Below are 19,426 nucleotides of genomic sequence, written 5' to 3' on the forward strand. Positions count from 1 at the left end.
TGGACGGAGGAGCCCGGTACGCTGCAGTCCATGGGGTTACTAAGAGTCGTCAGACACGACTGAGCAACTTCATTTTCACTTTTCACTCATGCATTGGAGAAGGAAATGGCAACCCACTCCGGTGTTCTTGCCTGGAGAATCCCATGGACAGAGGAGCCTGGCAGGCTGCAGTCCATGGGATCGCTAAGAGTCGGACAACTGAGCGACTTCACTTTCACTTTTCCCTTTCATGCACTGGAGAAGGAAACGGCAACGCACTCCAGTGTTCTTGCCTGGAGAATCCCAGGGACGAGGGAGCCTGGTGGGCTGCTGTCTATGGGGTCGCACAGAGGCGGACACGACTGAAGTGACTTAGCAGCAGCAGCCTCAAAAAAAAGACTGTGGTGAAATGTGGTGGTTGTCTGAAGGTTTGTAAAGAGAATAATCAAAGTTAGCCTCTGATGCTCCAGGGGGCAAACCAGGGTCAATGGGTAAAGGGAGGACTGTTTGGCTCAACCTGAGAAAGACTATTCTGTGCGTTCTCCATCCATGGGGTCTGGGGCCCCAGTGCCCTGAGTGCCCCGTCTGTGGAGGTGCTGAAGCAGAGGCCTGACCCACTGCAGAAATGGACAGGTCACCAGGGGCATGCTCCAAGGCCAAGACCCCACGTGATTGCAATGTGCAGCTCAACATGGCTGCAGAAGCCAAAAGCAACAGCTGTCTGAGGCCTCTTCCACCTGGAGGGAGAGAACTGTAGATACTATCCAGCTTCCTTACCTGGGCAGGGGCTCTGGGTATGTCACATCCAGCGCTGCCGCCTTAATGAGCCCGGTCTGAAGGGCTTCCACCAGGGCATCTTGATCAACTAGCAGACCTGGGTGGACAAGACCCCTCCTCTGTAGGCCCAAGTTAGGCAGTGCTCTCTGGTCACACTGAAACACATCTTGATCTTGTCAGAGGTTTGACAAAAAGCATATGAACTTCATTCTGCCAATCTGTTCTCAGAGAGAGCCTACCATGTGCCAGGCGGTACACTAAGCCCTTCACAGACACTGTCTCACTGATTCTGCTTACCCAGCAGAAGACGGTACTCATTTTACAGGTGACATACTCAGCTGAAGTCACATACTTCTAACACATCCACCCAGATCTGAGCCCAGGTCTGTCTGGCCCTGAGCCTGGGCCCTGCCACTTCACCACACCACCTCCCAACCACCGGAGGATTCCAGGAAACAGCCCCTGGATAAAAGTTTTATATACATGCTAAAAAACCAAGCAGCCACAAACATGACCCATAACTGCATTTCAAACATGAAATAGCAGGGGCTGCTTGAACAGCAGCTGAGAAGGAGGCCCTTTCCCTCAAGCAGAGAAGTCCCCTTCCCACTAGTGGGCTGAGCTGCCCCACGGTCAAGACACAGCACCCAGCCTGCCCATGCTGCTGGAGGAGACATCTAGCTCCAAGCCCTTCCTAGGGTGTTTGATTTTCTAGAATCTTTGTCTCCAACCTCTGACATCACCAAAAGCACATAATGCACTGGTCCTTCCTGCTTGTCAACAGGGTATGAATTTTTGAGACCTTCAAGTACACTAGCTTGGCCCTGTGGGATCTCACAGCAAGCACTGTTATCTGGGTTTTACGGATGAGATCCAGGTAGCTGCTGGTAGTGCCAGGTCTCACACATCCTCTGGTCCCCAACCCCAAAGGCAAGTCACTGGCAGGTGTGATGCCAGCACCGATCCTCACACGTGCTCATGTGCCCAGCATTGAGGACCCTGTTTTTTCCTTTACAAATGCTCCAGAGAACTTAGTTACAACACAGGACCTATGGCTTCCTGTACACAGACACACAAAGTTCTATGCAAATGTCAAGTAACCAAACGGAGTGAGGCTCAGAAAATTCATCCCCATGACTTTTGCTTGATTAACACCTGGAAAGTCAAATTGCGATGGCCCTACCCAAGGAGATGCCCACACTGGGATATGAAACTCCCACCGAGGTTCAGGGTTCTCATTCTTTATGTTACTAATTTGAGGCTCAAAATGATGTGAAGATAAAAATCAGAAATATTTCTAAATATAAAGTATAATCCCTTTAACGCACCACCCACAAGTCTAGTGGATTTTTCAGACCATTCAGGGAAAAGGTTGACTGGAAATGCTGAGAGAGTGGCCAGGGCTGGGGGTCCTCCTGCACAGTCCTCCAGCCCACATACAACTGGAGCGGGTACCTCTGCCGATGTTGACGAGGATGGCAGTGGGCTTCATTAACCTCAGCTCCCGCTTCCCGATCAGGCTCTGGGTCTGTGGCATCAGGCTCACAGCCAACATCACAAAGTCTGACTGCTGAAGCAGGTCATCCAGCCTCTCACAGTAAATGGCCCCAACAGCTTCCTCCTCCTCCAATTTTCTATGAAGGGAACAAGGAGAAGACCATGTTCTCTGCTTAGAAATTCATCTGTTTGCCCCAGGAAGGAGTTTCTGAGAGGGCTGCAGACTCAGTATGTCCCCCATGGGGCCAGACCCCATGTGGGTTCAGAGGCAGCTGGACGCTGAGGTCAGGGCTTACCCATAGAAACCTGTGCCTCTGGGTGCTCTGAGCCCTGTGTCTGTGGCATTTCACACCAGACTGCAAGCCTCTTGTGGACAGGAGCTTCCTCTCACTCACCTCTGAGCCCTCAGAGGCTGGTACAGCCGATAGTGTCAGACATGCTTTCAGTGACATGAGACACTGCTGGATATGGGCAAATACGTCAGAAACTCCAGAAAAAAAAACAAGAGGGTAGGGAGTGCCATGTGTTCAACAGAGAGCAACGACCCAAGGTTCTGGTGCAGGCAGCTTGTGCGCTCCGTTTTGGGTTCAATCCTAGCTCCTGCTCTGCCCACCCCAGGCAGCTGATTCCTCAACAGAAATGCCAAGCTCCAGGAGCTCTCAGCGTCCTTGGTAGCCACTCCTGCCCTACAAATATGCAATACAAAACTGTATGGATTCTTCCTACATATCTTGGCCAGGGGGCCGCCTGGAGGAAAGGAACCGCCAGCACGCCCAGCCACTATGAAGGCCCTGCTCGTATCACATGCCTGTCCCCGAAGAGCCCTGGCCTCTGCGTCAGCCCTCACCACACTGGGAGCCATGAGAGCTACTGACGCCTCACCACCGTCCAGTGTGCCCACGTCAACTGGAGAGGGTGGTCCTGATGGAAGGTCTCCCAGCTCACCCTGCCTCTGTGAGTGGAAAGCTATTCCAGGGAGCAGAAGCCACTGAAAGGCTCTGAATAGTACCCTCCTCCCGCTGATCTGCACACGGGCTGACGTTCAAAAACAGAGAGCGCAGCCCCCTGGGGGATGTGGAATGTGGGTGAGAGAAGCCAGGGCGTAGGCAGGAGGCATCAATGAAGTGAGAGCAAACAGGCAGGTCTGAGACAAAATCAAAAGACTGGGCGCTGGGCCAAATGCTGCTCGTGGAGTACAAGGAAGACGGTTTCAGACCAAACACTGCTGGAGGAAGCCCTGTGCCCTTGTGTTATGTGTATTAAAGTGTGGGCAGCATCTCCCATGGTCAGAAAGAATCAGTTTACAAATTAAAAAAGCACATAACTGTAGGTGAGCCAAAATCTCTTTTCTCTGGTGAAATTTATTCCATGAAGAGAAGCTTACCTGCCACATTTTTAGGGAATCATAAAAATGCTACAATCCATTCTTTGATCATCAACCCTGCTTTTTGGAGACAGAATAAGGGAATCAAATAAAAAGTGGAGAAATAATATATCAAAGCCATACTGAAGGCAGTGATGATATAAGTTCTGCTCAGTTAATTTCAAGTCCATTTTCTGAATTTTACCTGCGTTTCCTATTGTGATAGAGAATCTTCATTTCAAATGCTCTGGCCCTTTGAGCAATCTTATAGCCAATGCTGCCCATGCCAATAATTCCCAGAGTGGCCCCTGTCACGTGTTGACCCATATAGTTTGTAGGAAACTTCTCTGTATGTGGTGAAACAGCCAACTGATGACCTAAAATAAACAAGGTGCAGAGTGGGCAATGTGGACAGCACCACACACAGAATCCCCACAACCCTCACGGGACCTCCTGACTGAGAGATGAGGTTGAAGGAAGCCCGAGGTGGACCCTGGGCGCTCAGGCATATGTATCCAACAGCAAAATGTTTCTGCAGGAAGAAAGATGAATCTGACAGCAGTTTCTTCATCACAAACCAAAACCTCCTAGCATGATGGTTTAAACAAGCAACTTCTTTCACATTAAGGGAGGATTTGTGGTTAAAATTTGTTGGTTCTGGTGTGTGTGTCCGTACACACACATTGTGACTACATGTATGTGTATGTGACTGCATATGTGTTTATATATGGCTTATGTGCATATGCAAGTGCATAAATGTGTGTGAGTGTGCACATGTGAACCAGAAATCAGAAGAGAACCAGCCTGGTTCTTGCCTCCTCTCTTCAAGCCCTTTCACCCCAGAGCTCCACCAGGATGACGGTCAAGTGCTGAACGGCTGCACTGTCCTTCCTAGGACACTCCCAGTGATGTCCAGTGTGTGGAGAGGTGGGGTCTCACCTACTCATGTGTGGGCCTTCACCCCAGGGTAGCAGGCTGACAGGCCAATGGATCACCCCAGGGCGTTTCCACAGTGGTGCTGAAATTACCTCACATGTACAGGTACCCCTGTGGCACAGTGAGTAGAATGTGGTGGAAGAAAAGATAGCGCTTAGACCATGCGGGCTGCATGTGTGCAGGTGCTGAGCCTGGCCCTGACTAGGCTGTAGCAACCAAGACTGGCTCCCACCCCAGGGCCACAAAGTCCTGGATGCGGTGTGAAGAGACAAGGGCTTTATCAGGTGTGACATTAAACACCCATCAACTAATCTGGAAAACCAACATCTCCTGGCTGTTTACCTTCCACAACTCTCCGAGCTGCGGCAAGCAGCAAGGCCATCCCCAGGTCTGCCGTGGGGCTGGAGACAGCATGTGGTGTGTTGGCCACCTTCACACCAAAGCTGGCCAGGAGCCCCAGGTCCAAGTGGTCCAGCCCTGCCCCTGCGCTGGCCACGATCTTCAAGGAGGGCAGGCTGTGCAGGAGCTCCTGGCTGACGGCTGGCCTTCCACCCCAGATGTACACAGCTTGGATCTTGGGACCCAGCTGTGCTTTATTTTCCAAAAAGTCTTGCATGGTAATGAGACTAAAGTGTCTCTTCAGGTCTTCAATGTGATCTTCACATATACCATGTGGTCCTTCAAGATCAGACACCAGAACTCCAGGTAGGTCCTGATCGCCCATGGCCTGCAGAAAGACAGATGCAATTTCTGCTGTCAAAGAAGAGAGTTTTCAAGAGAATAACCTGTATGCTCTTCTACCACTCTTTAGATTTTCTGAACTATAAGACTGGAATTATTTCCTGGATGAATTCCTGTAAAATCTGAACCACAACAGACCGGGACTCTGAAGGTACCAACACCCCATCAGGCCCACGTTCCTCCTATTGGACGTGGGTCTTTATTTCTGCCCTTTGGCCATAGCAGTTGCAGTAACTAACTGATCTTTTTACCGTGAAAGTAAAAGATATTTGTTATTGTCTGTCAAACGAATTAAATAATATTTTATGTTCCTTGTTCCTAATTTAAAATAAGATTTTCTTTTTAAACATTTTATAGCTTTCTTCCAAAAAGAAAACCAGCTGCTTTCAAGAGTTGAGGCTAATGAGTGCATTTTATCTTCGGGTCACACACTTGGCTAAAAATGTTTAAAATGTGTTCAAAGTTCAGAGCATAACTGGCTAAAAAAAAACTTGTGTTACTTCTTGGACTTTGAGTAAAAGATTAAAAGAGCTTCATTCAGGATAAGACTTTAGTGTTACAGAGAGCAGGCTCAATTCCTGCCTGCTTCAAGTTGGTTATGGAGCAATGACACACATCCATCATGCCATTACTGTCAGTAGGTGTACATGGTGAAGATCCAAGACCATCCACGTGACTCGTGGCCTCTCCAAAAGTTAAGAGGAGATGAGAGTCAAAGTCGGGAGAGATGGCCATAGCAGAGGGTGGGAGTGTTGGGCAGATTCGGGAGCTTACCCCGTCCCTGGGCTCTGTTCCTTGCTCCGTAACTCCTTTTACCAGCACCAGCCCCTAAACATCTCCACTCACAGCCAGGAGTCTAGCCAAGGAGCATGAGACAGGAGGTGGGATCCTCATTAACTGCTTTCCTAGAAGGCACAGGTCCTACCTGCTGCTGAGCCTGGTGCTCAGAGGGGTGGTCAGTGTTGAAAGAGACAACTTTGGCTCCAACGGCCGACCAAAGGTCTTCAGGCTTCCTGGGTTCTTGGTGAAACTGACATGATATCAACAGGTGTGTTTTACAGCCGTACCCTGAGATCACATCTCATTCTCCTCCCCTAGTTTCTGCACAGACAGAGGTAAGTGGACTTGCCTCTAGCAGGCGTCCTTGGATGCCCAGTATTGACATGATGGTTGGTTAGGACATTCTGACAACAAAGGAACTCACCACTAAGAAGGTGTATTATTAGGCACCCACATTTTGTCCAAGTCAAAAGATAAACCTATGGGTGAAATTTGGAAAAATAAAAAATTTTACAGCTTTGTTTTTAGTTAAGAGAGTGATAGTTCAGACATGTATATTTTCTAACTGCTATGTGCATGCTCCTTGCACCGTTTAATTTGAACTGCTAACACAGATTTAAAATTAGTTATTTTCTCCTTGCAAAATGATTGCTCAATTAAAAAATAAAAGACTTTGTATTAACTTTGTTGAAATTGCCTTCCACAGACCCAAGGGTCTAAACTCAGGATTTTCTTCTTTTAAAGCCTCTTTAAAATTGAGACCCAGAAAGAAAAATAAAGTAGAATGAACTTCCAACCTCTTCTTTCAAGGAAAAGTAAGACCGACATGTGCACGGCACTCATGAGGGAGGTGCAGAGGGAGGCATGTAGATCCCTGACCAGTGACCATGGCTGCCCAGCTGGACTCTGAGCCCAGAGCAGGATGGGGCAGGGAGCACCAGGTGACACAAGTAAGGAGAGCGAGACTTCAGTTCACAGAAGGGGCGAGGGTGGGGACAGGCAAGGGGGAGGGGAGTAAGAGAGATCTTTCTAACTTAAAAGCAAAAATGAAAATAAAAACCAACTGCAACCAACAAAATACTTTTAGTTTTGGGAACAGAGAGAAAGAAACAAAGATGGGGTGAGGGCAGGAAGGAGGACAAAAAAGCAGGACCACAGGCGCTGGTTCAGGCCACTCTGCCTAACTGTGATTCTCCCTGAAACTTGCTCTCCTCCAACGCAGAGTGAGGAGAACACACAGCCTTGCATCGTGGCCCAGATAATGAAAGAGAGCATTCAGAGCCTGGAGGACCAGGGGCAAGCCTTCAGTGAACGGGGGTTATTAATGTTCAAATCTGAAGAACAATTTAGGCATCTACCTAAGTGTCTAGAAACAAACTTACACCAAAGAGAGAGACTGAATTCATATAGCACAGTAAAATTTTTTAAAATTGTCTTAAAACCCTATTTCCTCACGAAGCTTCCTCGCAGTATTTGAGAGACAAGTCCAATACCCTCCCATCATCCCCACATCCCCAACATGCCAAGACTTGCTTCAAACTGGTGCCCACTGACTTGTATCTTCTCTCCCTGCCACTCTGTCCTCTGATCCTCTCTCTAGTCCCTTTCAAAGTCTATCCTCATCTTGAAGGAGGAAACAGACAGAGCTGGGCTCCATCTTAGGCCAGGCTGTGAACATTAGGCTACACTCATGGTCACTCTCCCAATGGACTCTGAACTTTGTGCCCAGCGTCTATAGAAATGGCATACCAATGGAAAACCAGACCACCCGGATAAAAGAGCCTCAGGACTTGGACTTGGACTCTCCGTTGCCTGAAAAAGTATCTCTGTAACAGAACAAAGTCGTAAATTCCATTATGTTTATAGGGATATGACCACAGGCCTATTGATAAATGTCCACTGTTTAACTTTCTAGGCTTATGACACATGAATCACGGGTTAACTTTGATCATACCTCTCTTTTACCTTGTCCACAGTAGTTTCAAGGAATTTGGGGAGGTGGGTTTGAGCAAGCACACTTAGGGTATATAAGGTTTTCACAAAAACTGGTTGGAGTCCTTGGTTAAGAGGAGACTCTGCCTTGGGCCCGCCGGTGTTAATAAACTGCACTCCACTATCTGCATTGCCCTTCTGAGTGAGTTTGTTTCCCGGAACGCGTGGCTACAACAATCTCACCTATGGAGCCGCTCTCTGCCCTCTCCATGGGGATAAAATCACAATTGTTTTTCTCTGTCCTCTACAGATCCCTGATCCTGCTCCAGAGAGGCTCCGAAAAAGACTGGGGAAAAAAAAGATCTCTGTAAGGAAGAGTAGTTGATGCCATGTTTAGCCCCTCTGCTTGTTTTAATCATCCGTATGCTGATATTCTGGATTTGCTGCAAATGATCTATTCATGCATGACTAGATAAAGGGACCTGAAGATTAAGATATACCAAAAGGCATATCCTTGAGGGTGTGTTTGCCATTTCGGATTTAATGAAAACTGCACTGTTTACACCCTTTTTGTGAGGTTTCTCCAGTCACCAGGTTGTCAACAAATTGAATGTAACTTAAAACCAACACTGTCACAATGTGTCAGCAAAAACGGTTGCTTCCCTCCTAAGAAATGGTTTGTCAGGGCTTGCTAAATATCAGAGAAAAGAAAGGCAAGATTAAAATATTAAAACTTAACTAATGTAGGGAATAAACTGTAAAATCGTATGGGAGTACCTGAATCTTATTCATTTAAAGCTTAATCTGCCACTGCCTAGAGTTTAGAAAAAAAGTACATACCTGTCCAAAATGACCTTGAGAATCTCTGAAACCACTTTAAGTCTTCTCTGGAACAAGGGAGGTATAAATAACAATGGAGTTTCCTTATTAAATTCTTCAGGATTGTGCCCTGGGGGCCCAGAAGGGTGTTAGGATGCTAATGCTGCCCACCTGCCCCAGGTGAAGTCCAAGGTCAGTCTTGTCTACGCGGCAGAGCTCTATCTAGTCTCCCCCCACACACATCGCAACATTCTAGGGGTACATTTACCTTTTAACAAGATTCCAGATTTAAGGGACTCTCCAGCCAACCCAACCTCCAAGGCAAGACCTGGACAGGGAAAGCTCAGGTCAAAGAGCGCGGTGCCCCGCCCCGCCCCGCCGGAGCCAACCCAGCCTCGCCCCGCCCCGCCGGAGCCAACCCAGCCCCGCCCCGCCCCGCCCCGCCGGAGCCAACCCAGCCCCGCCCCGCCCCGCCCCGCCGGAGCCAACCCAGCCCCGCCCCGCCCCGCCCCGCCGGAGCCAACCCAGCCTCGCCCCGCCCCGCCGGAGCCAACCCAGCCTCGCCCCGCCCCGCCGGAGCCAACCCAGCCCCGCCCCGCCCCGCCCCGCCCGAGCCAACTCAGCCTCGCCCCGCCTCGCCCCGCCCCGCTCCGCCCCGCCCGAGCCTCGCCCCAAAGCCCACATCCAGCTTGGGCCTCTTCTGTGAGCCCCGCCCCATCCAACTAGGCCGCGCCCGCACTTCCAGCATTACGTCCCGAGGCCAAGAACGCTGGGCGCAAGGAGAAGCCGCCTGAAGGGCAAATGGCGCCTAGAGGGACGGCTTTGGTGGAGCCTCTTGCAGGAGCAGAGTCTAGTGGGGCCTGTGCAGTGCAGAAGGTTGCAGGCCGGTCTCAGCGTGCGAACTGTGAAAATCAACACCCGGAAACCTCACTCAAGATAGAGTTGGGAGGCCAGAAGGGATAGTTCTGGGCATCACTCTCCCTTGACTGGAGACCCAGCAGGAAGAAGGGCGCAACCTCACTACCTACAAGGAAGGAAACCTTCCTCCCAGTCTGGAAGCAACCCAGCCAATGGGAAGCCGCTACACTTCCAACTCCAGGTTCCCGCCAATGGACTCTATTACAAGAAGCCATGCCCAGCTCCCGCTTTGTTGTTCAGTCGCTCAGTCGTGTCTGACTCTGCGACCCCATGGACTGCAGCATGTCAGGCTGCATGGTCCTTCACCATCTCCCAGGGTTTGCTCAAACTCATGTCCATTGAGTCGGTGATGCCATCCAACCATCTTGACCTCTGTCCTTCCCTTCTCCTCCAGCCTTCAATCTTTCCCAGCAAAAGGGTCTTTTCCAATGAGTCTGCTCTTCCCGTCAGGTGGTCAAAGTATAGGAGCTTCAGCATCAGTCCTTCCAATGAATATTCAGGACAGATTTCCTTTAGAATTGATTTCCTTTAGGATTTTATCTCCTTACAAGCCAAGGGACTCTCAAGAGTCTTCTCCTACACCACAGTTCAAAAGCATCAATTCTTCAGCACTCAGCCTTCTTTATGGTCTTAACTCTCACATCCGTACATGACTACTGGAAAAACCATATCTTTGACTACAGGGACCTTTGTCAGCAAAGTAATGTCTCTGCTTTTTAATAACACTGCCTAGGTTTGTCATAGCTTTTCTTCCAAGGAGCAAGTGTCTTCATTTCATGGCTGCAGTCACTGTCCACAGTGATTTTGGAGCTCAAGGAAATAAAGTCTGTCATAGTTTCCATTGTTTCCCCATCTACTTGCCATGAAGTGACAGGACCGAATGCCATGATCTTAGTTTTTTGAATGTTTGGAGTATTAAGCCAGCTTCTTCACTCTCCTTTTTCACCTTCATCTCTCCCTTCTCCTCTATAAAAGGGCTTCCTCTCCTTTGTTCTCTGGACTTGTCTTTCATTTGCCATTGATTGCCTGTTTTAAATCACAGTTTTTGCTATTCCTGAATAAACCCATTTTTCAAGGCAATGCTTTCTCAAGAGCCTTTTTATGACCTTGAGATAGAATAGTAAAACACTACGTCCTCTTTCAGTCTCCACTCCACTCTACTCTACTAAAACTTTACTCTCCTCTTTCAGTTCCAGACAGTTCTAAGAAGTTTCCTACCTTAGCTGTTATTCTTCAGTTACTAGTTTAGTGTACATTTATCTTCAATTTGGGGCCTCTGCAGAAATTTGAGAGAAAGTCTCACTTTAACATTGTCTTACATTTGATTTAAAACATTTCTTCTTTTAAAAATGCAAATCCTTCTAGAAGAGTAGTAAGGCTCTTCAATAATTTTTTATTAGTAACAATTAGTTCTGTCAAATTGCCTTCTTTTCAACTCAAGCCAGTTGCTCCACAGGAATGAGGGCTCTGTTTGGCCATGTGTATCCTTTCTGAATTAGGAGACATAGGAACATCTTCTCCCACTAAACATCTGTCTTGTCCTTACTTGGGAATTCCAGACTGCGTTTTTAATGCTTATGTTTAGTCTTTTTTAAAATGAAGAATTCAGTTTCTAAAGATAAAATGTAATTCAAGACGTCTGATTCACTCAGAGATGATTTGGCCTATTTATTCCCATCTTAATGATCAGATCGGAGAAGGAAATGGCACCCCACTCCAGTACTCTTGCCTGGAAAATCCTATGGACAGAGGAGCCTGGTAGGCTGCAGTCCATGGGTTCGCTAAAGGTCGGACACGACTGAGCGACTTCACTTTCACTTTTCCCTTTCATGCACTGGAGAAGGAAATGGCAACCCACTCCAGTATTCTTGCCTGGAGAATCCTAGGGACGGCGGAGCCTGGTGGGCTGCCGTCTATAGGGTCGCACAGAGTCGGACATGACTGAAGCGACTTAGCAGTAGCAGTAATGATCACATACTTTTAGAGGAAATGAAAGGAGAAATGGAGAGCTTTGGTCAAACAATCGATTTTTCTTGGCTGGACTAATGACTTTTCAACTCATTCCATGAGGCCCCAAACCAAAATGAGACAAAGATTTTGCAAGAAAACTACAGACCAATATCCTTTGTGAGTTATAGAGACAAAACCTTCAATACTAGCAAACCAAATTCAGCAACATATTTTGAAAAACTACTGAGATCAAATAGGTTTTAGCTTCCCTGGTGGCTCAGAAGGTAAAGAATCTGCCTGCAATGCAGGAGACCTGGGTTCAATCTCTGGGTTGGGAAGATCCCCTGGAGAAGGAAATGGCAACCCACTCCAGTATTCTTGCCTGGGAAATCCCATGGACAAAGGAGCCAGTACATGGGTTGCAAAGAGTTGGACACGACTGAGTTGTTGTTGTTCAGTCAACCAGTCATGTCCAACTCTTCATGACCCCATGGACTGCAGATGCCAGGCCTCCCTGTCCCTCACCATCTCCCAAAGTTTGTCCAAGTTGATGTTTGCTGCATTGGTGATGCTGTCCAGCAATCTCATTCTCTGACGCCCTCTTCTTCTGCCCTCAATCTTTCCCAGCATCAGGGACTCTTCCAATGAGTTTTCTGTTCACATGAGGTGACCAAAATACTGGAGCTTCAGCTTCAGCATCAGTCCTTCCAGTGAATATTCAGGGTTTATCTCCCTTAAGATTGCCTGGTTTGATCTCCATGCTGTCCAAGGGACTTTCAGGAATCTTCTCAAGCACCATAGTTCAAAGGCACCAATTCTTTGGTGTTCTGCTTTCTTTACAGTCCAGGTCTCACAACTGTATGTAACCATGGGAAGACCATAGCCTTGACTATATGGACCTTTGCCAGCAGAGTAATGTCTCTGCTCTTCAACACACTGTCGAGCTTTGTCATCTATTTCCTGCCAAAAAACAATTGTCTTCTGATTTTATGGCTGCAGTCACCATCCACAGTGATTTTGAAGGCCAAGAAGAGGAAATCTGTCACTACTTTCACCTTTTCCCCCTCTATTTGCCATGCAGTAATGGGGCCAGATGTCATGATCTTAGTTTTTTTAACTAAGCCAGCTTTTTTAGTCTAGCTTAGTTTAGCTTTTTTTAGTTTAGTTTTTTCAGTCTTAAGCCGGCTCTTTCACTCTCCTCCTTCACCCTCACCAAGAAGCTCTTTAGTTCCTCTTTGCTTTCTGCCATTAGAGTGGTATCATCTGCATATCTGAGGTTGTTGATGTTTCTCCTGCCTATCTTGATTCCAGCTTGTAACTCATCCAGCCCAGGCATTTCTCAAGATGTGCTCAGCGTATAGGTTAAATAATCCTATAGACAGAGGAGCCTGGCGGGGTTGCAAAAAGTCAGACATGACTGAGAGACTAATACTAGTACTAGTACTTAAATAGGATTTATCCTAGGAATGCTAGGTTGGTTTCAGTTCAGCTGCTCAGTCATGTCCGACTCTTTGCAACCCCAAGGACTGCAGCACACCAGGCCTCCCTGTCCATCACCACTCCCAGAGCTTGCTCAAACTCATGTCCATTGAGTCAGTAATGCCTTGCAACCTTCTCATCCTCTATCATCCCCTTCTCCTCTAGCCTTCAATCTTTCCCAGCATTAGGGTCTTTTCCAACGAGTCAGTTCTTCACATCAGATGGTCAAAGGATTGGAGTTTCAGCTTCAGCATCAGTCAGTCCTTCCAATGAATACTCAGGACTGATTTCCTTTAGGATGGACTGGTTGGATCTCCTTGCAGTCCAAGGGACTCTCAGGAGTCTCCTCCAACACCACAGGTCAAAAGCATCAATTCCCTGATGGCTCAGTGGTAAAGAATCCACTTGCCTATGCCAGAGACACAAGTTCGTTCCCTGGTCCAGGAAGATCCATCATGCCTGGGACAACTAAGCCCATGTGCCACAACTACTGAGCTTGTGTTCTGGAGTCCTGGAGCCACATCCACTGCATCCCGAACCACTGAGCCTGTGTTCTGGAGTCCTGGAGCTGTGACTACTGAAGCTCAAATGCTCTAGAGCCTGTGTTCTGCAACAGGAGAAGCTGTTGCAAGGCGAAACCCACATACCACAGCTAGAGTAGCCCCTGCTTGCCACAACTAAAGAAAAGCCTATGCAGCAACAAAGATCCAGCACAGCCAAATAAATAAATAAAATTATATTAAAAAAGATAAAAAAGTACTACAGATGTACAACATGATTAATATAATAAACACAGCTATAAATTATATATGAAGGTTGTTAAGAGTGTAAATACTAAGAGGTCTCATCAGGGAAAAATATTTTTTCTTTCTTTTCTTTTTTATCCATATAAGATAATGGATGCTCACTAACCTTACTGTGATAATCATTTCATGATGTACACAAGTCAAATCACTATGCTGTACACTTTAAACTTATACAGTGCTGTATGTCAGTTACAGCTCAATAAAACTGGAATAACAAGTAAAACCACATGAAAAAATCTATTTCTATACATTGATTATGAATAACCTGAAAATATTTAAAATAACAATTCCATTTAAATAGCATCAAAAGGAATAAAATATTTAGGAATAAAATTAATAAGGAGTGCAAGACATGAATAGTGGTAACTATTAAAATCATAGAAATTAAAGAAGGCCTAAATAAATGGAAAGATATCCCATATTCATGGATTGGAAGACTTAGTACTGTTAAGATGGCAATATTCCCTAAATTGGTGTACACATTCAACAAAATTCCTATGAAAATCCCAGGGGTGTGTGTGGGGTTTTTTTTTTTGCAGAAATTGACAAACTAATCCTAAAGATTATATGGAAATGCAAGGGACCGAGAATGGCCAAGCCAGTCTTAACAAGAAACAGAATAGAAGGACAACACTTCCTGATTTCACAGCTTATTACAAAGCTATGCCAATCAAGACAGTGTGGTATGACATAAGGCTAGACATACACATCATTGGAATAGACTTGAGACTACAGAAATAAATCCTTATATTTAAAGTCAATTGATTTTCAACAAGAGTGTCAAGGCAACTTGATGGTGAAAAAAAAATCTTTCCAATAGATGGTTCTGTGACACCTGGATATCCTCAAACAAAAGAACGGAGTTGTCAATCCCTGGTTGGTGAACTAAGATCCCACAAGCCACATGGAATGGCAAAAACAAAACAAAAACATCAAAAGAATGGATTTGGATACATACCTAACACCATACACAAAAACTTATTCAAAATGATCACAAACCTATAAGGAAGAGTTAAAACTGTAAAACTTTTGGAGAAAGAGGAGTAAATATTCCTGATCTTGAGTTAGGCAATGGTTTCTTAGATATGACACTCAAAGCAAAAGCAACAGAATGGAAAAAAGATACACTGGACTTCTTCAAAATTTACAAGTTTTATGCTGCAAACAATACCAATAAAAAGTGAAAATTCAATCCACAACATGGTAGGTAATATTTTCATATCATATATCTGATGAAGGATTTCTATCCAGAATGTATAAAGAACTCCTGTAACTCAATAATAAAAAGACAACTAATCCATTTTTAGTGACCAAAGGAGATAAACAGACATTTTTCCAAATGGCCAACAAGTATATTAAAAGATGCTCTATATCACTAACCAGTAGGAAAAGTTGTGATGTAATAAAACCTCACAACTAGCAGGATATCATTCCAAAAAAACAACAACAAAAACACACAAATAACAAGAGTAGACAAAGACATGGAGAAATCCAATACCATCATGTTGCCATTGGAAATGTAAAATGGTATAGCCGCATCTGAAAACAGTTGTCAATTTCTCAAAACATTATATGTAATTATAATATGATTCAGCTACCCCACCTGTATATAACCAAGAAAAATGAAGACTTAAATCCATACAAAAACTTGTACACGAGTGTTCATAGCAGCATTACTCATAATAGCCAAAAAAGTGTAAACAACTCTAATGTCAATTAATTGATGGATAGGTAAAATGCAGTGTATCTAAACAATAGAATATTAGTCAACAACAAAAAGGAACTAAGTACAGTTGATCCTTCAATGATGACCCTCTGTGAAGTCAAAAATCCTTGCATAACTATAGAGTTGGCCCCTTATATCCCTAGTTCCCCAGATTTACCCAACTGCAGATCATGTAGTACACATAGTACATGTGTAAGTTCAAATCCGTGTTGTTCAAGGGTCATGATGCCTGCTATTATGTTTATACAATGTGGGTGAACCTTGAGAACATTATGCTAAGTGAAAGAAGTCAAAAGACTACATATTTATGTTTCCATTTACACTAAATGTCTAGGATAGGTTAGTAGTTGGTGGTGGTTTAGTCGCTAAATCACGCCTGATTCTTGTGACCCCACAGACCCCTAAGTCCGCCAGGCTCCTCTGTCCATGGGATTCTCCAGGCAACAATACTGGAGTGGGATGTAGTGTCCTTCTTCAGGGGATCTTCCTGACTCAGGGATCAAATCCCCGTTTCCTGCACAGCAAATTCTTTACCAACTGAGCCACTATGAAAGACTACATATTTATGTTTCCGTTTACACAAAACATCTAGGGTAGGTTGCCTGCATGCATGCTAAGTTGCTTCAGTCATGTCTGACTCTGTGCAACCCTATGGACTGCAGCCTGCCAGGCTCCTCTGTCCATGAGATTCTCCAGGCAACAATACTGGAGTGGGTTGCCATGCCCTCCTACAGGGGATATTCCCTACCCAGGGATGGAACCCAACTCTCTTTTGTCTTCTGCATTGGTAGGCGGGTTCTTTACCACTAGCACCACCTGGAAGGCCCTAGGATAGTTAAAAGTTGCCAAAAGCCAAAGGGATGGAAAGGATGTGGGACTAACTGCTGTGTGTGCTCTGCTTAGTCTCTCAGAAGTGTTCAACTCTTTGAGACCCCATAACTGCAAGCCACCAGGCTCCTCTGTCCGTGGGGATCCTCCAGGCAAGAATACTGGAGTGGACCGCCATGCCCGCCCATAATTGGATTGCAGAGTTCCATAACTCTGTGAAAAACCATCTTAAGTGGGCGCATCACTTGATGGTAGTAGTACAACATAGTGAAAGTCGCTCATCCATGTCCAACTCTTTGCGACCCATGTATAGTCCATGGAATTCTCTCGGCCACAATACTGGAGTGGGTAGCCTTTCCCTTCTCCAGGGGATCTTCCCAACCCAGGGCTTCCGCATTGCAGGTGGATTCTTTACCAGCTGAGCCACAAATGGTATGTGAATAATATCTCAACAAAGCTTTTTAACAAAATAAGTATCTGGAGTGGTTCAGTTCAGTTCAGTTGCTCGGTCGTGTCCGACTCTTTGCGACCCCATGAATCGCAGCACGCCAGGCCTCCCTGTCCATCACCAACTCACAGAGTTTATCCAAACCCATGTCCATCAAGTCGGTGATGCCATCCAACCATCTCATCCTCTGTTGTCCCCTTCTCCTCCTGCCCCCAATCCTTCCCAGCATTAGGGTCTTTTCCAGTGAGTCAACTCGTTGCATGAGGTGGCCAAAGTATTGGAGTTTCAGCTTCAACATCAGTCCTTCCAATGAACACCCAGGACTGATCTCCTTTAGGATGGACTGGTTGGATCTTCTTGCAGTCCAAGGGACTCTCAAGAGTCTTCTCCAACACCACAGTTCAAAAGCACCAATTCTTCAGTGCTCAGCTGTCTTTATAGTCCAACTCTCACATCCATACATGACCACTGGAAAAACCATAGCCTTGACTAGACGGACTTTTGTTGGCAAAGTAATGTCTCTCCTTTTAAATATGTTATTTAGGTTGGCCATAACCTTCCTTCCAAGGAGTAAGCGTCTTTTAATTTCATGGCTGCAATCACCATCAGCAGTGATTTTGGAGCCCAAAAAAATAAAGTCTGACACTGTTTCCCCATCTATTTGCCATGAAGTGATGGGACCAGATGCCATGATCTTAGTTTTCTGAATGTTGAGCTTTAAGCCAAATTTTTCACTCTCCTCTTTCACTTTCATCAAGAGGCTCTTTAGTTCTTCTTTGCTTTCTGCCATAAGGGTGGTGTTATCTGCATATCTGAGGTTATTGATATTTCTCCTGGCAATCTTGATTCCAGCTTGTGCTTCTTCCAGCCCAGCGTTTCTCATGATGTACTCTGCATACAAGTTAAATAAGCAGGGTGACAATATACAGCCTTGACGTACTCCTTTTCCTATTTGGAACCAGTCTGTTGTTCCATGTCCAGTTCTAACTGTTGCTTCCTGACCTGCATACAGGTTTCTCAAGAGACAGGTCAGATGGTCTGGTATTCCCATCTCTTTCAGAATTTTCCACAGTTTATTGTGATCCACACAGTCAAAGGCTTTGGCATAGTCAAGAAAGCAGAAATAGATGTTTTTCTGGAACTCTCTTGCTTTTTCGATGATCCAGCAGATGTTGGTAATTTGATCTCTGGTTCCTCTCTGCCTTTTCTAAAACCAGCTTGAACATCTGGAAGTTCACGGTTCAGGTATTGCTGAAGCCTGGCTTGGAGAATTTTGAACATTACTTTACTAGCATGTGAGATGAGTGCAATTGTGCGGTAGTTTGAGCATTCTTTGGCATTGCCTTTCTTTGGGATTGGAATGAAAACTGACCTTTTCCAGTCCTGTGGCCACTGCTGAGTTTTCCAGATTTGCTGGCATATTGAGTGCAGCACTTTCACAGCATCATCTTTCAGGATTTGAAATAGCTCAACTGGAATTCCATCACCTCCACTAGCTTTGTTCGTAGTGATGCTTTCTAAGGCCCACTTGACTTCACATTCCAGGATGTCTGGCTCTAGGTGAGTGATCACACCATCGTGATTATCTGGGTCATGAAGATCTTTTTTGTACAGTTCTTCTGTGTATTCTTGCCACCTCTTCTTAATATCTTCTGCTTCTGTTAGGTCCATGCCATTTCTGTCCTTTATCGAACCCATCTTTGCATGAAATGTTCTCTTGGTATCTGGAGTGGTAATGTTGCACAATGATGTGAACATACTAAATGCCACTGAACTATATAGCTAAAATGGTAACTTTTATATTATTTAAATTTTACGACAACAAAAAATGTTTAGAAATACTAATTTCAATAAGTTATTTGGGGGCATTTGCATCTTACCAGTACTCTTCTGTTAATGAACCGCTTTTCACAAGTAAAGCAACTGTGCTTGCGTCTGGAAGGCAGGGCCTCCAAAATGATTAATTAGGGGGCAATGGCACCCCACTCCAGTACTCTTGCCTGGAAAATCCCATGGACGGAGGAGCCTGGTAGGCTGCAGTCCATGGGGTCGCTAAGAGTCGTCGGACACGACTAAGCGACTTCACTTTCACTTTTCACTTTTACGCACTGGAGAAGGAAATGGCAACCCACTCCAGTATTCTTGCCTGGAGAATCCCAGGGACGGCGGAGCCTGGTGGGCTGCCGTCTATGGGGTCGCACAGAGTCGGACACGACTGAAGCAACTTAGCAGCAGCAGCAGTGTGGGAGTGAAGGGCAAGGAGCTCTTCCTCAGAGAGGTTATCCTCTCCGTTCACTCCTGGGTCTCGGTCGCAAGCTCGGACGCCGACTCACTGGAGACGCAGTAGGTCTGAAGCAGCCGCCACCTCCAAGACGCTCATGACACTGACCCCACCTTCAGCTCCGAGTCCCTCAGAGAGGAGTCCACGCCCCTGCCCGGCCCGGGCG

General features: G+C 46.0%; 1 protein-coding gene and 1 long non-coding RNA gene across 5 annotated transcripts in view; one reads left to right on the plus strand and one right to left on the minus strand.

Moving 5' to 3' along the window:
• Positions 1-19,392, minus strand: part of LOC145534795 (putative 2-ketogluconate reductase) — a 23,825-nt gene extending 4,433 nt beyond the window's left edge. The window contains exons 1-7 of one of the 4 annotated variants that reach the window (XM_081563094.1): positions 9,093-9,181; positions 8,846-8,954; positions 8,249-8,351; positions 4,895-5,279; positions 3,822-3,993; positions 2,212-2,390; positions 757-853 (exon numbers count right to left, since the gene is read on the minus strand). In XM_081563094.1, the coding sequence (XP_081419220.1) occupies positions 757-853; positions 2,212-2,390; positions 3,822-3,993; positions 4,895-5,276 (830 nt within the window). In that variant the 5' untranslated portion in view covers positions 5,277-5,279; positions 8,249-8,351; positions 8,846-8,954; positions 9,093-9,181. Of the gene's footprint in view, positions 1-756; positions 854-2,211; positions 2,391-3,821; positions 3,994-4,894; positions 5,280-8,248; positions 8,352-8,845; positions 8,955-9,092; positions 9,182-19,312 lie in introns of those variants that run through there. The other 3 variants (XM_081563095.1, XM_081563096.1, XM_081563093.1) reach the window with 3 other exon arrangements.
• Positions 96-8,773, plus strand: LOC145534804 (uncharacterized). Its single transcript, XR_014075002.1, has 4 exons — positions 96-5,257; positions 5,364-5,444; positions 6,818-7,023; positions 8,316-8,773. It is a non-coding gene; the product is annotated as an uncharacterized LOC145534804 (long non-coding RNA).
• Positions 19,393-19,426: the final 34 nt, after the last annotated feature.

This window comes from Giraffa tippelskirchi, chromosome 14 (assembly GCF_054371585.1).
Source record: "Giraffa tippelskirchi isolate mGirTip1 chromosome 14, T2T-mGirTip1v1.2.pri, whole genome shotgun sequence".
Lineage (NCBI taxonomy): Eukaryota > Metazoa > Chordata > Mammalia > Artiodactyla > Giraffidae > Giraffa > Giraffa tippelskirchi.